Here is a 17997-nt window from a genome sequence, read left to right as displayed (position 1 = left end):
AAATACACCATTTTATGGTGTACTTTATTAAAATCGTTTCTACAGTCGTGGTTATCCAGCTGTTTTTTTCTTTGCTTGATATTTGGACCTCCAGTTTGGGTCTTTGGTATACGCTGGTAAGTATGTGTTCAACTTCCTTGAATCCTAGGAATTGAACACCAAAAAGACCAACTTTAAATGTCAGATTTGTCTGGAAAGGGAGAGAAAGAAGGGAGAGAGTCCAGGTAATAACAGACATAGTGCATGCAGGAAGAAAGGTAGGTATGTGACTGCTTGATTTACATAGGTAAACATAATGGAAGTTAAGAATATATAGGACTTTAAGAGAAGCAGAAATGGATAAGGCAAGTATGAATTCCGGGAAACTGAGGGAAATGAAAGGTCTGAGAAAGGCAAAAGGTGAAGGTGGAACTGGCCATAGTAAACGCTACAGAAAAATAAGGAAAGTAAATGGGAGAGTTGCAGATCAGAGAAAGTTTAAGATGAATGACTGCAATGGAAGGAGAGGAAGGACAGCATCTGGCAGATCAATGAACAAAAAGGCTGAAAGAACATAGACCTGCATGCAGACTCACAGGTAGGAAAAGTAAACGAGTCACGTTTCCATTGTTATTTGATCTGGCTGGAGGAGAACTATGACAAAATCAAGCAGACAATAAGACTAAATAGAGAAAACAGGAAGAAGTAAAGGGGAGGATTGGTTAACTTGGCAAAGAACTCCAAAAAACCCAAGGAAGAAATGAGCTTATAAACAAGGACAATGGAAAATAAAAAAAAGAGGGCAGAAAGGGAGTATTTATTTACCTTATGCAAATATGCATGTTTGTATTTTTTGTAAGTAAATATCTGTTAAGCTGGGTAGAACACAGACTGCAATAGACCACTGCAGTAGGATGAGCAATGGAAGACAATGACTGGAGAGAGGAAGGGTTTGTGGAGAAAGTGACGAAGGTTAGTAAAAGCATTACAAGCATATCACTCAATTGTACATATTTTCAAGGTGTACCCTTAATTTATTCTACAGCTTCTGCTCCATCTGTGCTAAAACTGAAAGTTATTTGGGAAATTCTAATACGACCGGTATTTAAAATCTATGCCTAATTTGTAGCCTTTACCATAATTCTTTTTTGCTTTGTCCCTACCTCTATATGTGACAGTTAACTAGTATGATTAAGGGTTGTGGGCTCTGGTGTTAACACATACAACTTCTGCAAAGGTACAACTTGATGAAGGTAAAAACTGGGGAAATGTAAAAGAAAGGGGGTGGTACATGATGGAGGTATGAACAAAACACTGTAGGTCAGAGGTACATGCATGGGACTATAAGGAAGTAATAAAGTTTTACAAAGTATATGTGGACAAAGTTCACCAGGTTCAGTGGTCAAGTATGTTTACAGAGTGTCACAGCAAGCAATTACATGGTTAGGGGTTAGAAATTATGGCATATAGCAAGATGGACAAAGAAAAAAAAAAGTGAAACAATGGAAGTTGGCAGAAAGATGAAGTGTTAGACAAAACAGCTGTACTTATTTGTAATGATACATGTGAGACTAACAGAAGAAAGGGGATAAAGCAAGCAACACAGAGTGGAATAGATGGGGTCTGGTAGGTAGGAAAGAGTGTGTGGGTCACTACAGTAAAATGGTAATGCATTATACTAAAACTGTATAGAAAGGGGTGTGGCTGATGTTGCTAAACTACCCTGGGAAATTATGTAATCTGATTTGTCAGTCCCGACAACCATCTGTGGACTAGGTGTATAATACGTAGGCCTATGGTTTGGGTATATGTGCTTCACTGCTATAAAGCTATTCATTGTAACCAACATGTGCAAATAAAGAGAGTTTACACATGTAGGACAAAAAAGTACAGTTTTGTACCTACCATAAATGTAGATGTTCGAGTGTATACCCTGCTGCAGTCATCAACACGGGTTATCCTGCCGTCAGGCAGTCCCGCAGTCAGCCCGAATTCCAAAGTCTTGGTCTGGCGTCAGTTGCTGTCGCTTCTTCCCTGACATCAGTGCGCCAGGGGGTATATGAGAGGCATCCGACACCATTTTCTTCAGTTTTTCTTGCCCCAGATGTCAGGTGCCCTCCCCAAATGGTGGTCAGTAGATAGTACCAATAATAAAAAGTGTAGCATAAACAAAATATCCCTCCAGCTACAAGCAAATACACCACAAAGGTTGTAACAGATTTTAAGGTATAGAAAGGTTTTAGCGAGGGGATGGAGGGAGGGTAACTTGGACTGCAGCAGGGTATACACTCAAACATCTACATTTATGGTAGGTACAAAACTGTACTATGTTCATCGTGTTACCCTGCTGCAGTCATCACACTTGGGTAGAACCCCAAAGCTAAGGATGGGAGGTGGAGTCAAACAGGGTTAGAGGAGGCTAGAAGGCCCTGCAAAACTGCAGTGGTGAAGCCAGCTCTAGTCTTAGAGTAAAGTGGTAAGTGGTAATGTTTGGGGAAGGTGTGTACTGAACTCCAAGTTGCAGCTTCCAGAATATCCTTGGTTGGCACCACCCTGAGGAAGGCTGTAGATGTAGCTGCTGCCCTGGTAGAGTGGGGCCTTATGCTAGCAGGAACTGGTTTTCCATGGTGGGTGTAGCAAAAACGTATACAATGCCCTATCCATTTGGGAATGGTTTGTTTTGAGATAGCCTTTCCTTGTGATGCTGTAGCATAGGATACAAAAAGCTGGTCAGATTTTCTGAAAACCTTAGTTTTATCCAAGTCGCAACGTAGCTGCCTGTGAATGTCCAAGGAATGCAGAAGTTTTTCTCCTGTGTTCTGCAGATTTGGAAAGAAGGTGGGTAAATGGATGGTTTGATTTAGAGCCACACTGGATACCACCTTAGGCATAAAGGAGGGATTAGTTCGTAGAGAAACTCTGTCTTGATGAAAAACGAGGAAAGGCTCTACTGCCATTAGTGCCTGAAGCTCTGAAACTCTTCTAGCTGAAGTAATTGCTAGCAGCAGGGTAGTCTTCCATGATATAAACTTTGTCAGCTGAGAAAGCTGGCTCAAAAGGAGGTAGCATAAGTTTTTCCAGAACAAAGTTGAGGTCCCAAGCAGGTGTTGGTGCTCTCCTGGGAGGCCTAATGTTTTTGGTCCCTCTAAGAAACTGCCTTAGGAGTGGATGTGAAAATAAGGGAGGATCCGTGTTGTAGTGAGCAGAAATAGCTGAGGCGTGGATTTTAATAGATGAAAAAGAAAGCCCTTTGTGTAACATCTCAGTTAAATATTGCAGAATCTGAGGTATGTCAGGCTGAAGGGTATTTTGGCCTTTAGCTTGGTTCCAGGCGCAAAATCTTTTCCATTTGTCCGAGTAGGCTTTCCTGGTGCTGGGCCTCCTGGCCTCCAGAATAACATCCATAACAGCTTGCGAGAGAGGAGCTGGCTGGTTACTTAGGTGATTTGCCATGCAGCCAAGTTTAAGGTTTTGAGCTGGCTGCGTAGAATCTGATTGTCTTGCTGTGTGAGCAGATGGGTAATTTGTGGTAGAATCCATGGTGGGCCCTGGGCCATATTCCTTAATAGTGGGTACCAGTGCTGGCGTGGCCAGTCTGGGGCAATGAGTATCATTCGGGGTCTCTCCATCCTGACTTTCAGCAGCACCTTTGTGAGAAGAGGTAATGGAGGAAAGGCATATACGGTCAGCATTTTCCAACTGAATGAGAGTGCGTCCACTTTCCAAGCTTGATGGTGAAAAGTCATTTTGCAAAATTTTGTTAGCTGATATTTTGAGGGCTGGCAAACAGGTCTATGTTTGGGAGCCCCCATTTTTGAGTTATCATTGCAAATACTTGTGGATCCAGTTTCCACTCGTGGGGATCCATGATGTTTCTGCTTAGGTCATCTGCCAATGTGTTCTTTTTTCCTGGCAGGAATTGAGCTTATAATTAGACTTGGTAAGCCAGTGCTGTGTTCCACAAGGTCATTGCTTGCCTGCATAGAGGGTAGGAGTGCGTACCCCCTTGTTTGTTTATGTACCACATTACTGTGGTGTTGTCTGTCCTTATGATAAGCTGTCCTGGATGTAAGAGGTCCTTGAAGGCTGTCAGAGCATTTTGTACAGCTAGCATTTCTTTTTGATTGATGTGCAGTGCAGATTCCTTTGATCTGCAGTCCATATGCCTTGAACGCACCATCCTGCCATGTGTGCCCCGCAGGCATAGTCCGATGCATCTGTTGTCATAGTTTGCCTGGCTGGGGTAGGGTGAAAGGCTGACCCTTGTTGAGGTGACATGCCTGTGACCACCATAGAAACTCCTGTTGAAGGCAGGGAATGAGAGGTATCATTGTTTCCAAGCTGTGGCTGTGTTGAGTCCATATGCTTTTTAGGTACCATTGTAATTTCCTCATATGCAGTTTTGCAAATGGTATTAGTAGTATGCAAGATGCCATGAAGCCCAAGGCCTGCAGAATTTTTCTTGCAGGGAGTTGGGTCTTTGTTGCCATTGTTCTGAAGTACTGAGTTAATTGTAGTTGTTTGTCTGGCATCAGATAAGCCATCTGGGCCGTTGTATTCAAGCTGGCACCCAGGAATGTCATATTTTGGGAGGGCACTAGTTTTGATTTCTTTTTGTTTACTGTGTACCCTAGGCAACTAGAAGATGTTTTACAAAATCCAGGTGTTGTAAGAGAATGTCCTTGCTTTCTGCTTGGATGAGGCAGTCGTCCAGGTATGGGTATATTTGAATTCCTCTTTGTCTGCAGTATACAATTACTGGTGCCAGGCATTTTGTGAAGACCCTGGGCGCAGTAGGTAAGCCAAAGGGCAGTGCAGAGAATTGCTAATGGGTTGAACCTGCAATGAAACGGAGGTATCTTCTGCAATTTTGTCCGATAGGGACATGCAGGTATGCCTCCTTGAGGTCCAACATTACTAGCCAAGCTTTCTTGCCCAACATGGGAAGAAGCTGCTGTAGTGTTAGCATCTTGAATTTGGGTACTTGCAAGAAGGTGTTTAAAACTGAAAGGTTCAGAATGGGTCTCCAAGCATTGTCCTTTCTGGGGACTAGAAAGAGCCTTGAGTAAAATCCTTGGCCTTGCTCCTGTGTAGGTACCAGCTGAATGGCTCTCATGTCCATGAGAGCTGTAATTTGTTTTTGTGCCTCTGCCCACTGATTTCATGGCAGGTTTGGCATTCATTTTATCCTTGACAAGGTGTGGAAATGGAATCTGTATCCTTGTGAGATAATGTCTAGGACCCATTTGCGACGATGTGGCAGTTGCCTGCAAAAAGTGCTAATTTTCCTCCCAAGGGAGCTGCCAAGAGAGTTTTGCTTGGCAGTTTAAGGTTTCTGTCATTGTGTTTGCCTTCTAGTAGTTTGGGACCTGTCTTCTCCCCCCTTTTGTGTTGCAGTGCCCCATTGGCAAGGTTTGTAAGGGATTTGTGCTTGTCCTCTGCCCCTTGGGTGCCTGTATTTACCCCTCTGTGGTCTGTCAGAAGCTGGAAAGGACCAATTTTTTGTTGGCCAATCTCTGCTGAAGGATGGGGGCTGTACCTGTAAGAAATCTTTGACTGTCTGCATAGATTATGTCTTATAAGTTCATACTAGGCTATCTGCCCTAGGGCATTTATAAGCCTAGCCAGAGTGTGTTTGGCTTTCGCCACCCATTTTAAATTAATTTTGCTATGCCCTTTTTTGAGGTTAGTATACTGTGCCTCTGTCTAACAGTGACACAGAAGTGATACCCGGGGTAAACCTACGATCTCCCATCCACTCATCAAGATTCCTCTTGAAGAGAGTCAATGAGGGACTCTGCCTAACCTGGACTGGGATTTTATTCCAGAGTGAAGGGAGCCTCTGGGTTATGAATCTGTCCCTCCAGCATGTCCTATTTATTTCAGTGCTGAGGTTCAAGTCTCTCGAGCGCGTAGCTCGATGGGATTTGGATTTTCTGAGGTGCAGCATGTCCATTAATTCCGGGTTGTCCATGGCTTTATACGTCAGGCACAGATCACCTCTGAGCAGGCGGTATGCCACTGAGTAGAGCTGGAGTTTCTTTAACCGGGCAGCATATGGCATCTGTTTGAGCCCTTTGATCCTCTTGGTGAGGTACTTTTGGGGTCTTTCCAGTTGCTGCAGGTGTCTGGTAAGGTACATCCCAAAAGGGGCATTGTACTCAATTATGAGCCTGATGAGGGATGAGTAAAGAGGCATGATGACCTCTCCTGATCTAGATGTGAATCCCTTCATGATTAGGTGGGCTATATAAAATGTTTTTCTAACCACTTTGGCCATGTGATTGTCAAATGAGAGATTGCTATCAACTTGGGTCCCCAGGTCCCTAATTACTTCTTCTGTACTTAATGGATTACCACCTATGTAGTAATTTGTGGGCATTATGTTTTGCCAAAGGGATGACTATACACTTTTGGCATTTAGCTTGAGGCCATGGCTCTGGCACCATGTTGTCTGTTGTCTGTTTCTATGAGGCCCTTTTGGAGGATGCTTGTGTCGGCTGGAGAGTCGATTATGGCACCCAGTTTGCAGTCATCTGCGAACTTGGTCAGCCACAGTCCTTCCGTGTTGGCCTGTACCTCCGAGAAATATATACCGAACAAGAGAGGTCCCAGGACTGAGCCTTGTGGGACGCCACTTGTAACTGGTTTGGAGTCTGACATGGCTCCAGCAATTCTAACCATGTGGGTTCTGTCCTTGAGCCAGTTTGCAACCGATCTAGTGACATAGGGGTTTATATTTAACCTGGTGAGCTTATCTATAATGCCAGAGTGGGGTATTGTATCGAAGGCTTTTGCGAGGTCCAGGTAGGCTGTGTGGACCACCTTCCCCTCGTCAATGGCCTTGGTGACTGTTTCAAAGAAATCAACCAGGTTTAAGAGGCAGGATCTGCCCATAACAAAGCCGAACTGGGTAGGATCCAGTGTCTGTAGGTCCCCAATATCTTTATTTATGAGGTCCATGATGATCCTTTCCATAGCTTTGCAGACCAAGCTAGTCAGGCTTATGGGGCAATAGTTTCCAGGATCTGTTGAGGCACCACCTATGTGGAGAGGGACCACTGTTGCTGTACACCACTCTTTGGGTACATATCCTGTAGTAAGGCTGAGATTGAACAGTAGTTTTATGTTTGGTTTTAGCTCTTCTTGGAGTTCATGTAGGACGCAGCCCAGGACACCATCTGGTCCCATTGATGGTGTGTTTTTTGCTTTGGAGAGGGCAGCTCTTACCTGAGCATCTGAGATGTCAGGGGGGTAGCACTCTGCTGGGATAGATATTTGCCCTTTTGGTGGGGGGGGTTGCGCCGAACCTGTCAGCTAGGATGTTGGCAATGTCTGTGGGTTCAGTGTATTTTTTTGTCATTTTGGACTAATTCTGAGCATATCTGGGAATTCCCACCCAGGTTCCTAACATAACTAAAGAAAGCCTTGTGATTATCCTTAGTGTCCTGTGCAATATTTCTCTCGAAGCTGGCCTTAGACGATTTTATGAGTGCCCGTAGATTTTTGCTAATACTGATCAGAGATGCCTTCCCTCCATTTTCTTTAAAACCTCCTCTGCTTTAACCCCAAATAAGACATCCTGCTGTAAGGGTGCATCTAGTAACTTTGCTTTAACATGATCAGGGAGAGATTGTTCCTTTAACCAAGCATGCCTACATATAACAGACCCAGTAACAGCTGCTCTAGAGGAAGCTTCCAAGGCATCAAAACCACATTGTAAAGTAGGTTTGCCCACCTGTTCAGCTGCATGCAACACATCCTGCATTTCCTTGAATTCAGACTGTTGAGGGTGCGTGCCCATCTTTTGTTTTACTTGAGACATTAGGAATTGCTGGTATTTAAGCATGTGAAATTGACAATTTAGTGCTCTCACAGCTAGAGTAGCTGAGGTGTAAATCTTCTTCCCCAACCTATCTAGTGCTCTGGAGTCCCTTTCAGAGGGTACAGGATTTTTAGCCATAGAAGCCTTAGCCCCTTTGGGACCCTGGGATATTGTCTCTGGATCGGCAACAGGGCTTTTGTATAGGAATTTGTGTGAGTCAGGCACTCTATAGTATCTATCTGGTTTGGCTGGAGCAGGAGGCAGATAATCTGGATTTAGACTAGATTCTAAGAAAACATCATCCACAATGTCTAAAACTGGGGGGATAGCAAGTGGTCTGTGCTGGGGGAGTAAAAGAAACTCTCGGAGCCTTTTATACGAGTCGGAGTAGTCCTGACCTTCCCAGTGGAAATGTTCCATCATGGTATGTAAGGTTTCCCCAAAGGAATAATCTTCAGGGGGAGAAGCTGAGGGAATGGAGTCTTCAGCATCAGAATCTTCATAAGGGGGAAAGGAGTAATACTGTTACTCAGAGGAGCCTGAGGAAACAGACACTTGATCAGAGGAGGCATAATCCTCCTCTTGTCTAGGCCTTTTGTCGGGGGGGGGGGGTTGGGAACCCCTGATCAAAGAAATCAAATCTTCAGCCATTTTAAGCATTTGTTTCTTAGGCATAGGGCCTTGACCTGGAGAATGAAGAGTAGTCTTTTTTGGTTTTAGAGGAGTCTTAAGCTTAGCATAAGATTTTATGGTAAGAGTAGTCGGTCTGAAGACACGTTCAGAAACCGAAGGTGTTTCTACAGCACCGGCTTCTCCTTCTGCAATGCCGTCAGTAGGGCCTAAAGAAAATGGCTGTGTCAGCCTAGAACTCTCTGCTGGGGGATCCGAAGCGGTCTGGGGATCCAATTCAGCGGTAGCCAGGGGCTGTGTAGGCGCCTCACTGAAAACCAGCGACCGGCCCAGCCGAGATCTCGGAGTCTGGCTTGGATCTAGGCTGCCTGTCTTTATCTTTGCGTTTTTGATGCATGCCGGTAGTCGGTTGCTCTGATGGCATAGTGTAATTAAATTTTCTACCGAAGTAGTGTCGTGCGAAATCAAAGCGTCGCTTTATAGTTCGCTTATTGAACCTAGCACAAAACTGTCAACCAGTGACGTCGTGGTCTGGGCCTAGGCAAGGTATACAAAAAGAATGAAAGTCCTTATGAGGTATTTGCTTCCAACAAGAAATGCGGTTGTTAACTTTTTCTGACATCTGACCGAGGCAAGAAAAGGTTCCTCAATGGGGTACTTAGCTTTGAAGACTTTGGACTGAAACTCGATTCGAAAATCTCAGGTGTCGGCCGACCGGCACTTGCGAACTGCTTCTGCTTCGGGCACCGCACAGCAAGAAAGACCGAAGAAAATGGCGTTGGATGCCTCTCAAATACCCCTGGCGCACTGACGTTAGGGAAGAAGAGACAGCAACCGACGCCGGACCAAGACTTTGGAATTCGGGCCGACTGCGGGACCGCCTGATGGCAGGATAACCCAAGTGTGATGACTGCAAAAGGGTAACACGATGAACATCACTGCAAGTCTTCAGGAATGGCTTGAGAGCACATACCAGCTAGTGAGTAGTGGAAATAGGAAAAAAAAACTGCCACTCACCAGTGGGGCAAAGACAGCTGGGGCAGACAAGAAGTTATACAGGAATAGGACAATTAAGGTACATCTTTACATGTGCATGGCTCTAGTCTGGAGTGGGCAAAAGCTGGAATAGACAACTATGGGACAATGGGAACATGGGACCAAACAACCCTCACGGCTGCCTAGATTGACATTAAGGTACAAATTATTACTTCCCAGCAACCATCCATTCATGGGTCAATTGTCACAAGGCAACCTCCATGAAAAAGAGAAATGCCCCAATGATGTGAGATGTGAGGTTAAAGTGGCTGAAATGCAAGAGGGAATAAATAGGAAGCACATGACAGATGGAGTTACAGTGGCTGACGCTGTTGCCTTCGATACTTGCTTCTCTTGTATAATTCCCAGATGGCTACCTTCTGCGTGGAATCTGCATGCTCTCCTTGTGTCCATGTGAGTTTTTTTTTTTTTTAAACAGGATCTTGGTTTTATACCAACAACATCTCAAATGCATGAACATCCATGATCATATAACACTGCTCATAAGTGTGCGTGTGTGATCGTGTGATGACTGCACGCACTTCAGGCAATGGGTTGGCTTTCCATTCAAGATTTACTCTCTGTCTTATGTCTGTTGACTGCCAGAACAGGTTCCACTTCCACTACAATACTTAAAAGGATACAATGAAAATTAGAGAATGACTGCATGAATAAAAACAGGTATAGTAAAAAAAAAAATGTCTACTCATTACAGTCGAGTGCACCTCCAGGTGTTTCTGCAGTTAACTCCTACTGATGCCTCTAGGCATCAAATATTGCTCGTTTATATTTGCATTTGCTACATGCAAGGTATCAGAAGATTTCATCTTAAAGCGTACATGATGGCAAAGAAAACTGTACTGATATTTGACCTCTGTCTAATGCAGGTAAAGAGACATAATATTATTTGTACATTGTTTATATTGTAATAATTTTCATATTTTGCTAAATATTTCAACATTCAGATTAACAGAGGCAGAACTGAAAGCTCGCAGCTGCATAAAGAAAATCCTACTGGCAGCATGTGTCTTGCTTGAATAGTTACTAATATATCAAAAGTTGTTTATACAATATTACAAAACTAATATTCACTTTCTTGGTTTATAAAATCCAGTTTAAAGCACTGAACTGAATGAATGCCACCAATATAAAGATTAAATTATCCTGATTAGTTTGCTAATTCCAGTTTTCTAGTAATACTTACAGTTCCAGAAAGATGAACATTTGCTTGAACTGTAAGGTGGTAAAATTCATTTTTTAAAAGGCTCAAGCCATACCCACTGGGAGTTACAGGTACACACACTAAAGAACTGTACTGGAGGTAATTAGTTAACACTAAAAAAACTACTGGCCATAATACTACTCAAACCACGAGTCAAACTTATTTTAGTAACCAAAAAAAAAAGGATTTTATGTATCCAAATGGTGTTACCATTAGGAAGCTATTTTTATCCGCAGTGGTGCAGTTCCGCTGTGGCGACAACTAAATGGGAAAAGCCGAAAGACAAACATTGGGAAGCAATTTGAAAAATGGCACACAATAGCAATAATTTACACAGTTAGCAAAAACAAAATAATTACAGATATCGTACAGGAGTTTGAAAGGATTCAAAAATGTAATACAGTGACCCTGACTTTCTAAATCCACGTATGAGAAAATATACTAAGATAGCCCCGCAGCAACTAAGAGCAGTGTTTTGAGTTCAGCATTCAGTTAATACTGGTGTAACAAAATTATCATTACCTGTTAAAACACTCCATCAAAAGCCAGTAAAACAAAATCCAGGCAAATCCAGTGGCTCCGTCGCTTGCAGAACAATGAGCAAATGTCAAAAACTTAACAAAAAAGTGAGATTATGCAGTTACACAGACAATTTGACAGGGAAACAGCTTCCATAATGCTTTGAAAGAATGTATTACAGTCAATAACTGACTTCTGCCAGGGAAAAGACTTTTGGCAGAAGGGGGAAAAGGGTGCACTGTACCCAAGTCATCAGTGAAAACACAATGCTAATGCACACCATGAGATCATTACAGGTATTGGTGCATTTCTCTTGCACATCTTTGGTTTACAATTAAATTACATTTCTGGTTATACCCTTCATGCTAAAGCTGCAAATTGTTTGTAAAGAAAATGAAATTATGCCACGCTTGACGTTTTAGTTTCACTGTCTACTCAACTTTTCTTTATGACTACACCCACAAAATGGTATTAATGTTGGAATTTGAAATGAATTATGTACTCCAGCTAAACCTTCTGGGTAACCAAAACCAACATACGTCTTCATAAAAGCAGCTACAGACTTAAATTATGGTTTACATAACAAACCATCATATACATTATTTCTTCCATGTATGTATGGTGCTGCGGTAGCGTTGTCGCCTCACAGTTAGATGTTGCCCGTTCGATTCTCAGTTAGAGCGTCTTCTGTGTAGCGACATGCGTGAATGGGCGTTCCTTCGTTGAAGGTTGTGCGTTAGGCCCAGCAAGCCAGTATGTAAAAATCTACTGCCAATCATTAGCGGACCGGAGTTCTGCTGTGGCGACCCCTAACTGGGAAAAGCCGAAAGACACAAACAAACAAACACGGTGTTCTTTCCACCTCAGAAACTCGGCTGAAAATGTGTCTTACTAAAATGCAACACTGAACTAGTCTTAAACACTCATTTACCTACTTTGGTAAAACTATGGGTTTAGTCTTTATTGAAAGAATGGCAATAGATTTCAGCTTTAAGATAGCTTTCAAGGGTTTTTCCTTATCAACAAAATAAAATGCGAAATTGGCAGTCATTTACAGTAATGACTGCTTAATTTCTTACACTTAATATTACAGATGTTTGCTACTTACATTTGCTATGGAAAGCACAGCAATACACTTAAAAGAATTCCACATAACGTCATTAAATATTTATGTTCTATGACAAATGTTAAAAACAGAAAGGGATATTTGTCTGATCAGAACTATGTCTGTTAAACAAACGCTGATATATATCCCATCGTAAAGGCATGGCCTATATTTAACACAATTACCAGAATTGTACCAGCTGTTCTGAATGTTCTGATGTTCCTTCCTCTAGAAGTGCTTTTAGGGATGCAAACAATAGTTTGGGCTCTTAAAACCTACTTAAGTGGAATGTTAAAGTACGGCAGATGTGGATAAAGCAGACATGAGTACAGACAGCATCAAATGTGAAAAATACATGGCAAGTTAAAAACAGGGAAACATAAAACTCTTCGCAGACATATAAAAGGATAAAATTAATTCACAGATATTCCTCACTTCACTCGGGCAAAAGACTTCACTGCTTCAAGATGTAAAACTTCACCCCACGCTTTCGAAATTCTCTAGTACTGAAGGCATTCACATCACAGCCCAATGCAGTTCCCTATTGTTCTAACAATTTTTGGGGCATTAAGTAAAAGAAAATCACAACTGATATAATGAAAGCAATGTTTACAGTCAGGTAAAAAGATTTATCAGTATTCTGTGGAGATGCTGAATATTCTGCAAATGAACAGTGCTTAAGTCAGTTGTTATGCCTGACTGGTAAATAAACACTGTTGGTTCCAGCAAGCAGAAAATTAAGCTTTCATACTGTTCAAATCTGACAGCACAGAGCACAAAGTAATGTCAAAACTTCAGTTCCATTCCACATTCCTTTTTCTACACAGGTTCTAAGTCAGTCTAGTTATCCCAACACTGTTTCTTTGTATCAAACACCCAACTGCACTCTTACCCTAGCAGAAACGCATATGGTCTCCAGAAATCAGAATAGAAATACCATCATCACAAGGAACCCAGCAATCTACTTTATGTGCAGCACTCTGCATAACAGATTGTGAAATTATTTACTGCTTGTACAACAAAGTTTCAACCTGCTCCTACCACAAACTATAATAGAAAGCAACATCTCAATGGAAAAAAATACTTACTCCATAACCAGAGGCTCATCCACAAATGTCTGATTCAGGATCAACGAGTGATTGGAATCTAAAAACAAAACCAAAAAACATTTGTGTAGTGAAGCAAAGAAAAAAAATATCTTAGTAGACAACACAGAGACCATAATGTGAGGTACTGTAAGAAACAAAGCTACTACACTTACCTCACAAGCAGCAGTCCTTAATGGGAACACCGTAAAATAGAACCAAAGAAATAATGTACCGTGCTGCTACTCTTAAACCCAATACGCCTCCTGCCTAGGTGATAATTTATTATTTCAGTTACTTTTTATATCACTTCTCTCTCATTCCCCTTTCAGAGACCTTAACGTAATAATTGTTTTTGTCTCCATTTTTTCATTTAGTGACCAATGTCCCTGTGAATGGGTTTTCTCTCAGTCCCCCACTTGCTGAATCCTTGGCCACTGGCTGCATCTGCAGTGAAGAAACCAGCCACAAGGACTCAAGAGCTTTAAACAGAAAATAAGTTACTGTAGGTGTCTGGCTGTTTCCCTCTTAGCCTGCTACTGTAGAAAGTACCTGGTCTAAAGCAGAAATAACTGGCTCTACCCACGGCTAGGGATGGCAGCTGCACCCCATCTGCTGTAAATACATTTCCCAGTTAACTTTTTCTTTTTAGTTATCAGTACACCAAGATAAAGCTCTAGGCAAAATAAGGTAACCCAGTAGATACAGTGGAACTGCCCATTTGTAAAATAGAGGCAAAAAGGTACTTAAAACTGCCACTTTTTGTCTGCTTCAAACTAGGTATCTACCCAGAAAGGACACAGCTGAAATCAGGTCTATAGATTGTTTGGAGTTATTAGAATCTAGTAGGGAAAAACAATTTGGCTATTTAGACACTTACCCTGCAATCTTTAGCCTGGGGGGAGTTCTAGCCTGCTCCATTCACTACGCTCACTCGGCTCTCCTCCCTACCCCCTATTCCCACCCACCTCCAGTACCTCTGCATTTATTCACAGCCTTACCCCCACCCCCAATTGCTAGCAATTAGGCTACACCACTACTCACCCCCTCCCCTTACATCCAACACAATCATGCTACTACCTAATATAACAATCCTAACCTGTGTAGTTCTTGCTCACATTACAACCTACCAAGGCTCCACAGTCACATGCCCCAACAACTTCCACTGTACTCTCAACACCCTCCCACAAACATTTATACTATAACTACACAACCCCTGCCACCAAAAACATCCTCCCAATACACACACTCCATTACCAAACACCTACCACACTCAAAAATAAAATATCCCTAAGATACCATAAGCAATTTACTATGTATATAAAACATATCCTAAACACCCTCTATAAACTAGCCCTCGATGGAGACATCCATCCAAACCCTGGTCCTCCCAAATCCAACCCAACCACAAACCCTAGTCCAAGCAACCCCCCCCCATAACTCAACTCCTAGCCAACAAGAAAACAACAGACCTACTTATAATGTCCCTAAATATCAGAAGCATATTCAATAAAATCCAAGAACTACATGCCAGCATAAGCATATATTCCCCAGCATAAGCATATATTCCCCATATGTTCTCTTCCTAACTGAAACCTGGCTCAAGCCTCAACTCAAAAGTGAGGAAATACTTCCACCTAAATACAACATCTTTCGCATAGACAGATTGTCCAAAAAAAGAGGTGGTGTGGCATTGCTATTTAAACACCACCTCAATATTCAACTCCTGAACTAATCTGCCCCTCACCACAACAATGAAAAAATCCTTTATGCCAGTCTCAAACTAAACCCAAACAAATCAATACCATAGGATGCTATTTCCCACCAGGGCAAAATATTACACCCCTAGAAAATCTCCTGAGCTGGGCTACTCTATCTCTACCCCAGGAAACCATCATTCTTGGTGACTTTAACATCAACTGGCTATCCTGTAATAACAGTCTCCCAACCATTCACCTGGCTATCCTGTAATAACAGTCTCCCAACCATTCACCTTAATCTCCATGGGTTCACTCAACTTACTCAATCCCCTATCCGAATCACCAAAAACCCTATCATACCTTACTTGACTGGATCCTAGTCAAAACCCCTCACTCTTACCTAGCAGGCTGCTTACCAGACAGTCTTAATGACCACTCCCCCACTTTCCTAATTCAGCACCACACAAACAGTCAGAAGCCCATTATCCACAGGCAAATACGGAAGTCCAGCTTCAATCCCAACTCCTTCATCTCCTCCCTGCAAAACATTAACTGGTCACCACTAAAATACCTCAACCTAGATGAGGCTGTCCACTTCAACAGTACCTTCCTCTCCATCCTAAACACCCATGCTCCTGTAAGAAATGCCAAAGTCAGATCCAGGCATGCTCCATGGTTACAAAAGACCACCAGAACCCTAATGAAATCCAGAGGTAAGGCCTGAGAGCACTAGTGCCTAACAAAAATTAACTCAGATATGCAATCCTTCCTTCAACTGTGCAATAAAGCCAAAAAACATATAAAATTAGACAAATCCCTCTATTATAAATCCACCCTAAACTCTACCAACCACAACCATAAGCAATTCTGGTCCACTATTAACACTATCCTCCACCCAAGGAAGGTGGATACCCCCCAGCCGTCCATTCCCCCCTTCTCCAGCAGTATTGCTGAATCCTTGAACAGACACTTCACTGAAACTAGAACATCTCTAAACAAACACTTCCCTACAATAGCCCCCCCAACTCATAAACCTAAACCCCCCACTCCTCTTTTTCTTCACCTCAGTACCTACCTCCAACATAAAAAAACTATTGTCAAAACTTAAACCCACCAAACTCAAAGCTGACAACCTCCCCTCTGAATACTTGAAAAATGCAGCTGATACACTAGCCTATCCAAATTAAATTCTATTCAACCATTCCATGTTCCCCAGATACGGAAAATATCCCACATCATTCCCCTCCACAAAGGCGCCCCCCCCTCCACTGACCTCTCCAATTACCGACCCATTGTTATCCTCTCCCCTCTCTCCAAGATACTTGAAAAATGTATCAACACCCAGGTCTCCAACTACCTCCTAGCTAATGATCGCCTCCCAAAAACTCAACATGGTTCAGGCCATATCACAGCACTGTCTCCGCTCTGCTCTCCTTCACCAACACTATACTTCATCACAAAAACAATGGCCTCTTCTCTACTGCCGTATTTCTAGAACTCTCAAAGGCCTTTGACATGGTATCTCATGAGCTACTACTCTCTACTCTCCTCAACCATTCCGCACAGTCAGCCTGCAACTGGTTCCACAGCTATCTACATGGATGCCAGCAATCAGTAATCTGGGATGATAACATATCACCTCACCTCCCAGTTACTCTCGGAGTTCCCCAAGGGTCTATCCTTGGCCCTCTGCTATTCTCACTTTTCACTAAAACTACATACTGCCACCACACAAGCATCTCTTATACAGTACGCAGACAACTCTACTTTAATCTGCTCTGCCCCCACTCTACCAGAACTAAAACAAATCGTACAGAAATCATTCTCTTCTGTAGAAAGCTGGTTATCCTATGCTCAGCTCCTACTCAACCCAGGTAAGACAAAACTTCTCCTGTTCCAACCTTCCAAAGCCACCCAAAATACCCCCCACTTCAACATTCTTGCCAAAGACAATACCATCATCTCTCCATCAGAACACACAAAATTACTTGGTGTGGAAATAGACAACAAACTTACATATGACACCCACATATCTCTCACAATAAAAAAAGTTCACAAGAAACTTGGTGCATTATATCGAAGCTGCCAAATCCTAACCAAGGTGGCTAGAATCTCCATAGCCAATTCCCAGCTAATCTCCACCCTACTCTATGCATCCCCCATACTTACCAACCTTAGACAGACAGACCTACACAAGCTGAATGCTTGTTACAACAAAATTGCTAAATTTGCCACTGGAACCTCCTACCGCAGCAATCACTGTATCGTCCTTAAAGAACTAAACAGGCTAGAACTCCCACAACTCCTTCACTTTAATCAACTCACCCTCGCTCATAAACTCTTAATAACCACTCCCTTAACATCCCTTCCCTTCAAACCCTTCTCCAACCCTATCACCCCACTAGGCCCCTAAGATCAAGCAACAAAAATCAACTGTTATCAAACCCAAAAACTCAGCAGAAGCCATATTTTCATGTACCATATCTAAACTTTAGAACAATCTTCCACCCTCGATAACTACTCTACCTTCCAGCAGCCTTTTCAAGACTGCACTCAAATTCCACTTAAATTTGCACTGGCTTTGTCCTTGTTCTAATCCAGACTAACACCCCCACCCTTACCTCCCCACCCATACCCCCCCACCTAGACTCTTAACCCAACTATACTACCGCCACTACTAACCACAGTCAGAAATAGCTAGTTGTCTTTACAAACCTTAACATCTTGTCTGACAACTTTACTAATATTATAAACAAGAAACTATCTTAACTTGCAACATTTACTGTATATACTGTTGATAATCAATATCTTGTTATTGTATTAAAGCCAACAACATGTAATGTTGTTTACTATTGCTGCAGCTTTGTATCTCTATTTATCATGTACATGATGTGGAG

General features: G+C 42.5%; 1 protein-coding gene across 1 annotated transcript in view; it reads right to left on the bottom strand.

The window, feature by feature from the left end:
• The window catches only part of LOC122810135 (T-cell immunomodulatory protein-like), a 1047680-nt gene that overhangs the window by 784686 nt on the left and 244997 nt on the right, over positions 1 to 17997 (bottom strand). Inside the window, exon 4 of the mRNA XM_044081609.1 lies at positions 13404 to 13461. Coding sequence (XP_043937544.1) covers positions 13404 to 13461 — 58 coding nt within the window. The remainder of the gene's footprint in view (positions 1 to 13403; positions 13462 to 17997) is intronic.

This window comes from Protopterus annectens, chromosome 8.part1, assembly GCF_019279795.1.
Source record: "Protopterus annectens isolate FY-2018-M chromosome 8.part1, PAN1.0, whole genome shotgun sequence".
In the NCBI taxonomy this organism is placed as follows: Eukaryota; Metazoa; Chordata; order Ceratodontiformes; family Protopteridae; genus Protopterus; species Protopterus annectens.
This window is presented reverse-complemented; position numbering and strand designations above follow the sequence as displayed.